General features: G+C 33.0%; 1 protein-coding gene across 1 annotated transcript; it reads left to right on the top strand.

The window, feature by feature from the left end:
• Nucleotides 1-4,160: 4,160 nt before the first annotated feature.
• On the top strand, nt 4,161-7,180 carry LOC133793824 (NPL4-like protein 1). The gene is made up of 2 exons (XM_062231091.1): nt 4,161-5,318; nt 6,596-7,180. Exons 1-2 carry the CDS (start codon nt 4,335-4,337, stop codon nt 6,851-6,853), a joined length of 1,242 nt encoding a protein of 413 aa, XP_062087075.1. The 5' UTR covers nt 4,161-4,334; the 3' UTR covers nt 6,854-7,180.
• Nucleotides 7,181-10,403: the final 3,223 nt, after the last annotated feature.

Consider the following 10,403-nt stretch of genomic DNA (forward strand, 5'->3'; position numbering starts at 1 on the left):
CACCTGCTGGAAATTCTGAGGGGCAGGTGAAGAACTCATACCCTGGCTGTAATCCCCAACCCCGGTATAACCACCGCCAGGTCTTATTATGCCTTGGATACATACCTGCTGATTGAATCTGTAGTCAATAACTTGACCCATTAAACATGATGAGCATATTCAAAGCCTTCCGCACAATACCACACTACAATCACAACCCACTACAGTGCTAAAAACATGCCATAGCATTTGTTCATCAATTCATAACCCCTGTTCTTCCAACATACACACCATGCTTCCAACTCCAGCACACAATTAACAAATTCATATTCACGGAGCATGCAATCATATAATCATATTAACAGTCAAGAGTTAGGCCCTATCAGAATCTCATGCTCCCTAGTACAATATGCAAGTAAAGCAATTACATTATATTTAAGCAGTAAAGCACATAACCACAAAAATAGTTACCATACCCTGAGTGAAGCTATCTTTAGTGACGAGTGTACATGCTCAGCTTATCTTCAGGAACCCTTAACCTTGGCTTACTCTGATACCAAGTTGTAACGCCCTACTACCCAGGGACCGTTACGGTGTGCATTTTAAAATAGTGCTAAACTCGCTAATCGAGTCATTTGGCCATAGTTGTGTAACTAAGTATGATTAACAGTTTAGGGTTAAAAATTTTGGTTAAGATACAATGCTTCATTAAAACGTTTACTGTATACAATGGAAACCCAAAAAATATAATTTAAAGGTTAATTACAACAAAAGATTTACAACCAGGCGACCTAAGTGGAAAAATAGGGTTTAACCCTAGTTTCTCTTTAAACCCTCGGCCGTGGCAGTCGAGCAACTGCATATGTACACATCGTCACCTAAGCTCTTCAACTCAAGGATGGTTCAACTTTTTTTTGCCTTTACCTGCACTACATAGCACCCGTGAACCGAAGCTCAGTAAGAAAACTCAATATGCTCATGAACAGGTAATAACATGTTACTAAGTAATAATAGGCATGCCTAGTAGTAATAACCATACTCATGCATGCAAGTAGGTACAAATAAATGTTTGTGGAGTCCTGTGCTCAGAGTAGATTACTAATAAGTCTCTCACTCTGAGGTAGATGACTAATAAGTCTCTCTGAAGTAAACGACTAATAAGTCTCTATGAATAGTTGACTAATAAGTCACTCTCTAAGATAGGTGACTAATGAGTCACACTCTGAATACGTGACTAATGAGTCACACTCTGGATAGGTGACTAATGAGTCACTCTCAAAATAGATGACTGATAAATCTATCTTTGAATAGTTGACTAATAAGTCACTTTCTAAATAGATGACTTATAAGTCTATCTCTGAGGTCCCACGCCCGCATGTGACATTACAATCACCTGAGCTTATAGCCCTGGCTCTGTGTAACTAGCCTTTAGACTAGACAAGCGCTTTTAGTTTTCATCGAACTTAAGGTCGGTCATGTATTTCATGCTTATGATGATAATGCTTATGTCGATTAGATCTAATCTTTTTAGCTTAAGTTAAACACGCTAATACCATTCTTGACTCATAAGTCAATACCATACGACCATTGCTCAGTACTAATGCCGAACTTGACTAATGAGTCACAACTTCACAGTCAATGCTGACACCATTGCCGATTCTGACTAATAAGTTAGTACCATTCACAGATAAGCAAGATTGCTAAGCATTTAATATGCAATCAATGTCCACATATAGAGCACTCAACATGCCTCATTAATAACCATGCATGCCACATACTGAGTGCAGTTTTCTTACCTCTAGTTCGAGCGTGAAATACGTTAAGAACGACCATTGAGAACGATCAATCCTTTCATCCCTTAGCGGTCACCTAGTCATAACTAAATATGGAATCCCATCAATAAAATCAACAATAAAAAGTTCATGATTTAATCTCACTCCCGGAACCTCGAATCCTACTAACACAATTAATAAATTCGATCCCGAGCCTTAAGAATTGAAACCCCAAGCCAAAAACCCTCAAAAGTTCCCTAAAGAATGTCCTAGAAAAATAGGGTAATGCTACAGCGCTGCCCCCCGGCGCTCTGGCGCTACAACCAGAGCTGCCATGCCCTGGACAGCGCTGTAGCGCCCATCCTTGGGCGCTATAACGCCAGAACCAGGGTATTTCAGCTCTAGCTTTCCCCCTTCAAGTTCTCCAAATTCCAACATTCAAAACCTGTTTCCAAACCTCAACCAAACTCACAAATGAACCCCAAAACCCATTCTACAAGTCCTAGGCATCAAAACCCAATTAATCTTTCCCAAAAACTTCAGTGAATTCTCAACTATCCAATCCAAAAATTCAAATTGAAAAACAGAGCAAAACCAGAGTTCCATTGCTGAAATCTTACCTCAAGCTCAAGGTTAAACCCTCTTCAATGGTTGAACACAATCCTAAACCCACAAGGCTTGATTCCCTAGCTTGAATCCTCAAATTAAGCTTCAAAATTTCAAAGGAAGAATGAGAAAAAAGATGATCGGGAGGAAGAGGAGAGAAGCTCTATTTTTGGTTCCTTTAATCCACAACTTTCTGATTTTAAACATATCCTAAGGTCAAATGACCTAAATGCCCCCAAGCATATTTATTTCCTTTTTGAGCCACCAAGGGCAAAATTGTCCTTTCCCATCTATCTCGTTAATTATAAGTAAAGTCTTGAAATTCCCATTATTCCCAACATTCTCAAATACTAATAAATCATATCTCATTACCCTTTAATTCCCGGTAATGTACTAATCATCAAATTACCCCGAGACTCACCCCGAGCCCCGAAATTAACCCCGTTATGACCAACCCGCTAACTTACATTCAAAAATCGTCTCATGCCGAATAGCTCGAACAAATCCACATTATAATGTGGCCTCATTCATAATTCACCAACATGCGTGAAAATATACAAATATGCCCTCAACAGACCAAATTACCAAAATGCCCTTATAATGAAAAGTGGACCCATATGCATGCATTTATCATCATATAATAATATAACTCACATAATCATGCATATAATCATTTAATGACATAATAAATCAATTATGGCCCTCCCGGCCTCCTAATCAAGGTCCTAAGCTTTATTAGGAAATTTGGGTCATTACAACTGTAGCGATATGTCTGAGAAATGTTTGAAGTTTCATAGACTCCAATGTCTCTTTCCTTGCGTTCAGATCTCAATGAAAGCTTCGTTAACTCGTCTAACACCCAAAGAATAATATTGAGAAATTTTTTTAGAGCTAAAAAAACTATAAGAAATGTGTCTAGTGTCAAGAAATAATGGATAGAGAGAGTTTTATAGTGGTTTAGTCCCAAAAAGATGGCCTACATTCACTTAGTCACTGTCATTGATCTTGCAAGCCATAAATTATATTTGCATTTAGTTTTTAGCTATTTGACTCAACTGAAGATGGAGAGAACTGCCTCAGAGAAAAGCTACCGCCATTCTCCCTTCCCCCTTCTTTTGGTTCATACTCTTTTTATTTATATTGAAGAGTTAGGGTTACATTTGAGTCGGCTTAAGTTATTGGGTTGAGTTTGATCCATTAATTACACAAAATAATAAGTGACTGGACTTAGACATGATCAGTTTATATTACTTACAAAATGCTCACGTGCATATACTATTTTTAATCTCATCAATTTTATTTTATTTTATTTATTATAAAAGAAATTAATAATAACTTTTTGTACTACAAAATCAACTAAAAAGTTTGATCAAATATTTTTTTTAACATGATATTAAAACATTAATATAATATTATCTCTCCTAAATAAATAAGTTATTTATATTTTGAATTAGATTAAAGATATTTAGTAAATAGAAAAATAAACCCAAATCTATTCGTATCATTTTTTTGAGGGAATTTCTTTGGATTTTTTTGTTTGCTTGTTTATTTATTTTTACATTTTTTTGTATCTTTATTTAAAGTGTTGATACTTAAAAAAAAATATTGTTTATAAAAAAATATCATATTTTTTAAATTGATATTTCGTAAAAGATAAGGATTATTTTTTGGAAAACAAAATCCTTGGAAACATATTCGATAATTCATTCCAATCCCATCTCACAAAATAGAAATATTATTAAATTTCACCGCAAGTCTTCCAAGTCCAATACAAACTATAACTTCTAAATAAAAAATCCTAGTCCTACTTCTTCTTCTATCTGCCCCACTCTTTCCTATATATTCTCCGTTCTCCCCATCTTCTTTCCCCCTCCCCAAGCTTTTCCAAATTCCACATCAAAACTCCTCTCTTTCTCTTCGTTCAAACTCCCAACTATATCACTCTCCAAATAACAAAACCCTTCAATCCTTTCAAATATGGTGATGCTCAGAATCCGAAGCAGAGATGGGCTTGAGCGAGTCACCGTTGATAATCCCCACATCAATGTCTCCCAGCTTAAAGCCATAATCCAATCCCAGCTTCAAATCCCCTCTCACAATCAAACCCTTTCCACCAACCAAAACCTTCTTTTGTCCAAGACCCACGACGATCTTTCCCGCTTCGTAGACATGGCTGACCCCAATACCACTCTCTCTTCCCTCAATCTCTCTCATGGCTCGATCGTTTTCCTTGCCTACGATGGCGAGAGAACCGTTTCCGGGCCGGTTGTCAACCCCGCTGGGTCTTTTGGCCGGAAGATGACCATGGACGATCTCATCGCGAAGCAAATGAGGGTCTCGCGCCAGGAGAACCCGCATTGTGAATTGGTCTCGTTTGATCGCGATTGTGCCAACGCGTTCCAGCATTATGTGAATGATGCGCTTGCTTTTGCGGTGAAGCGTGGTGGGTTTATGTACGGGACTGTTTCGGAGGAGGGGAAAGTGGAGGTCGATTTCATATACGAGCCGCCTCAGCAAGGAACGGAGGAGAATTTGCTGCTTTTCAGGGACCCAGAAGAGGAAAAGATAGTAGAAGCTATTGCTGCTGGTCTGGGTATGAGAAGAGTAGGATTTATATTCACACAAACCATCAGTCAGGATAAAAAGGACTATACTTTGTCCTATAGGGAGGTTCTTCAGGCAGCGGAGTTTCACGCCGAGAGTGGTTTGAAGGAATGGGTGACCGCTGTGGTGAAGCTTGAAGTGAACGAGGATGGCGCTGCGGATGTGCACTTTGAGGCTTTTCAGATGAGTGATGTGTGCATTAAGTTGTTCAAGGAAGGGTGGTTTGAGACTGAGATTGGAGAAGATGCTGATCCCAAGCTCTCAAAGATGAAGAAAGATGTAGTTGTTGGGGTCAAGGACACAAAAGAGGTGGACAATGATTTCTTCTTGGTGGTGGTCAAGATAGCTGATCACCAGGTATGTTTAACTTGTTTTCTTTACTCTTTTTATACTTGCAGAGTTAGGTTTTATTTCGTATGAGTGTCTTGTCTTGGTGCTGTATTCGTTTAAATGTGTTACTCGATTGCTTTCCTGTGTTTTGCTACTGTTCCTTTATTGATTATGAGATCAAAAAGTAGTCTGTTGAGGAAGTGACTTGTAGAAACCTGCAAATGTATGGAATTTAAATTAACCCTAGTATTTAGAACTCTGGTTGCATATTTCTGTCTATTTGAATTTCTAGAGCTGTAGTCATAGGGATTAGTAGTAATCAATGACCCACTATTGCTGTAGAATGCCAACTGGAAAGGATTGAATTAATTGAAAAATGAGAGAAATTTAGAAACTTAGACCACATATAATTTATAATTTACTCTGGTGCGGCGGTGTCTAATGGTTAATCTTTGTTATGCACATTGATATTATTGACATTGCGTCGTTGTGTGAGAGTCAGGGCAGTGTCTGGTGAGGGAAACAATTTTAGACCTCCTATTCTATAAACAAATCCACTTTTTCGTTTCTTAAATAATTTGTCCAATTCTTTCCTCCTTTCGTTGATGGCAGTCATTAGATCAGAGAACTATTGCCTTTAAGTTTTATCATAGTAAGATTTTTCCAACGTTTTATGCCAATATTCTTTAGAAATTCTGGCTTCTTGCTGTTCTTGTCTCCGCTCCAGTGGTAATACGCATCAAGTTGAATGACTTGTTTTTCTATTTGGTTTGTAATATGATGGACTCGTTCTTACTACATATGTTTATTATATTGGTTGCAGTTTATTAAAAAGCTTAACGTAAACCACTTACTTCCTTGAATCTAAACTTCAGAAAAGCTTCCACACTCGCTTTATGTTTTATCAATAAATTCCACTTCATCATTTGATAGAAAATCTCCCTTTGTTTATGAGTTATTTCCATGCTGGAACTTTGTTTCTGGCTTCTAGCTTTCGCCTTGATATGATAGAAAATTTCCCTTTGCTCATGGCAGAAACTGACTTCATTATTTTCAAACTCAACCTGACATTTGTGACCAACCCACTCACATGGTTTTATTAATAGCGTGATGTGTTTGTGAATTCCCATGTTATTGTTCTTAATTTTTTTTTGTTAATACTAACTTTCTTTATGAATATTTTGTTTACCATGATTTTGCATGTATAGAAATTGGAAGAGTCTCTGTTTTTTCTTTTGTTTTTGTGTCTATATTGTAAAAGAATAGTACACTCCTGCTCACATGAATTCGTATGAAAATTACAGGGTCCCCTTTCATCAACCTTTCCCATTGAGAACCGGAATACGCCAGTAACAATGAGGGCGCTGAAAACTCATCTTGATCGGGCGAAGAATCTTCCATTTGTGAAGCAGATTTCAGATTTTCATGTGCTGCTATTGCTGGCAAGGTACTTGGACCTCAACGCTGATGTTCCTGCTCTGGCACATTGCGTGCACACAGAGAGCCCCGTACCAGAAGGCTACAAGCTACTAATCGAGTCCCTGGCTAGTGCTTCTGCTTAATTGTTACTCTAGAAAGATCTTTCGGAAATTGATTTCATATCCATCAATGTGCTTCATTACCTCATTTGAAGCAGTAATCTCTGTTGCTTTGTGATGTTGTTCATCACTCAAAAGATGGCGTTTAAAGTTATTAGATGGCTTTGTCAGTGGCACTTAGTTCTGGATCTCACATTGACTCATCATTTTACATCAGTTCATCTGGATATTTATTTTACCATAACCATAGCTGATATATACACAGTTTGTTATTTTAAGCATTTTTTTTAGGATTGTTGCTTATGCTTTGATTTTAGTATATAAATAGTTTAACAAATCAAATTTCAAATATGATATCTTCCTAGTGTTATTGCTAATTGATATATATATATATGATAAAAATAAGAACAAAACAAAAATTGTGAAAGCTGGTTAATCAACTATTTGCTAATAATGTTTGGTAAACTGGATCTTTGAAAATCCCAGGACTCGCATTTGGTACTCATCGTTCTTTTCTTAATTCATTAAGTGAGTCTCATCTTTGATTTACAAAAGTCAAATTGATTAATTATTTGTTCATAATTTAGCAATGGTTGACCTATATTTACCACATTTCATAAATTAAAATAAATGTATTAATCTCCATATATTTCCTTTACACCCTTTTTACAAAAATAATAAAATAATATTTTATACTTCATTTATACAAAATTGAGGCTTAATTTTTTTTTTTAAATACAATTTGAAGTTTTCTTAATAAAATAAAAATATATATTTTTTACTATAGTCTCAAATATAATTTTATAATTTATTTTATATAATTTTTAATGATAAAATTTTATTGTTTTGGTATTCTAATGATAAATATAATTTGAAAAGATTAGAAAAACTTAAAAAAAAAAATTATTAGAATTTAGATGTACAAAGAATAAGGTGGGGTAAATTGGCACGTGTGAGGCACAGGTTGAATGAGTAGTTACATTTACACCTCAAAATATTAAAAAGATACTCTATTTTTAAAATAATATTTATTCTTTAGTAAAATGACTAAAATTTATTTTAATTCTAGTTATAAAATTTTAAACTTAGTGAGTACACCTCATTCCTTATTTACTTAAAATTCTATTTATTTTTCCTTCTAAATTGAGTCAATGTAATCTTTTAAAATTATATTCATTGTTATAACAAAGTAACAATAAAATTTTATAATTGAAAAAAATCATATAATATAAAATTAAGTTTATTATATATATTTGTACTTAATTTGTATTAAAAATTTATAAGTTGTATTTAATTATTTATTTCATTTAAAAAACTTGTAATTCCCAAATTTTAATAATAAGATACACAATGTTTTTATTTTAGTTTTTTTTTATAAAAGAGTGTACAAATCAAGATATAATATATATTATATTTTAAAAAATAATATAGAAAATATATAGGGTGTAACTAAAAATAAATAAATATATATTTTTTTAATTTATGGAATGGAGTGTATTTACTATTTAGTGTGGGATGTATATATAAATTTATGGGGTATAAATATAACTACTTGTTGAATATGTAAAAGAAAATGAATGGTAAAATTTAGTTTTTTTTATCACACTTTTTACTCCCATTATATCTAATAATTAATAATTTATAAAAATAGTTTTCTAAAAACTAACATAAACATCTTAGTTAAAACCAAGCAAAATTATTCATTAAAGTACAAGTTATTTTATCTGTAGTTGTTGTTAGAAAAAGTTGACTAGTCAATTATAGGAAAAGTGAATGGAATTTAAATTGGTTTAATACTACATTGTTAGTGAATGAAATTTTGACTTTGATGAAGGCTATATAAAGACCTTAATGACATTAGTTTATAGTACACCAAAAATTTCTTAGAATAATATATCTTTCATTGAAAACTATTACTATTCTTAGTATAATTTTCCTAAATTACACTTCAAAGTATGATAGAGTTTTGACATATTTAATTTGCTAGAAGTAATTTGGTAGTGCATCTAGTTATTTATTCTTCGTTGTTGTGGAAATCTTTTAGCACCAATGGGAGGCGGTGCTACACATGCCTCGGGCATCCGTCTAGATTAATTATTATTAGGAACGAGTTTCCTAATACGCAGTGGAGTGGTGGTGGGGTTGGCCCAGTGTACAACAAAAATTTTGTAACATATTTAAACCATCTTTAAATATGCAAATACGTAGATCCATTAATATACATACATTAATCACAAGCAAGAAAAGAATACAAAACATACCTCTTGATGCCTATCAAGTGTCTTGCTATCTTTTCGTAATTTGAACAAACTTCCTATCCAAGCTGCTCCCAAGTACTCAGACCAAGATCTTCCACAACGTTCTTTACACCTCAAGAAGTGTGTGGGCATTTAGAGAATAAATGATGGTTAATTTATGATTCTACTTGATGTACTCAACACATGAGATCAAGAGAAGAATGCTAGATATTGGTTCTGTATCTTTTCCAGGAAGAGATAGAAAAATATCGCTCTTTTTCACAGAGCGAATTATTGAGTGTGTTTATTTTCTGATAATTCTCACTTAAAAAGAAAATATTCAAATTTAAAAAATAAATCTCTAACCAATTTACAATTTATCTTTTAATTAATTAATTATCTTATTAATGAAAATATCAAAAAACTAAAATTTGAATTTTCCATTAATTAATTAAATAAATAAATTTGAAAAATCTATCCCTAAAAATTGTGTAGTACACGCCACACACAATGTGTGGTCGTGTACCACCCTATATTTTAGGGATATTTTATTTTTCTATAATTATTTAATTATTTATTCAAATTACCTTATCAGATAAAATCCAACAACCTAATAATTAATTCAAATTTGAATTAAATATATTTTTAACTAATTATCGAATATAATTAATTATTTGAATACATATCAATCTTTTAAATTGAACTTATCATATTATTATCTCCCACTCAAATAAAGATATTTAATTAATTCTACCAATTAATTAAAACCAATTTAAATTATTATAATTTCAAAAATTAATTTAATTATTTAATATAATTTCAAAAATTACACAATAATTAAATATTAATTAATTTGTTAAATTACAATTAATTTGTAATTAATTAATCAACATTATTACATAATTGCATATTTGACCTGAAGAACAAATTTCTTCTTAAATATGTCTTTCAACCATTTTTTTCCCTTTATATCAACTCTTGCCTTGAATAGTGTTGATAGAGCTGTTATGGAGACCTATGGACCTATAATTCCAAGGTTCAATAAATTTGAGATTATTAATTAAACTCTTTAAGGAAATAATCTTAATTTATTAATCTCATGATTATTCCACTATAAATATGAGACTGCACTCTTGTAATTAAAGACATTTCATTTACTGAGCACTTTATAATGATAAATCATCCATTGATATAATCATTACATACAAATTAACCCTCTAATAATGGTTCATAATTAATCGGGAATAAAATTACTGTTTTACCCGTTTAATTATATCTTGTTTCCTCAAGTACCATTGACTTTACTAGTGAAGGTTAATTCATAACTAAATTATGAA

The sequence above is a fragment of the Humulus lupulus genome, chromosome 1 (genome assembly GCF_963169125.1).
Source record: "Humulus lupulus chromosome 1, drHumLupu1.1, whole genome shotgun sequence".
Taxonomy (NCBI): Eukaryota; Viridiplantae; Streptophyta; class Magnoliopsida; order Rosales; family Cannabaceae; genus Humulus; species Humulus lupulus.

Bases quoted from the DNA above. Each gene is read 5' to 3' on its own strand.
- LOC133793824 (XM_062231091.1), top strand. From the start codon at position 4,335: ATGGTGATGCTCAGAATCCGAAGCAGAGATGGGCTTGAGCGAGTCACC. The intron at 5,319-6,595 runs GTATGTTTAACT...TGAAAATTACAG, and splicing joins TCAAGATAGCTGATCACCAG to GGTCCCCTTTCATCAACCTT.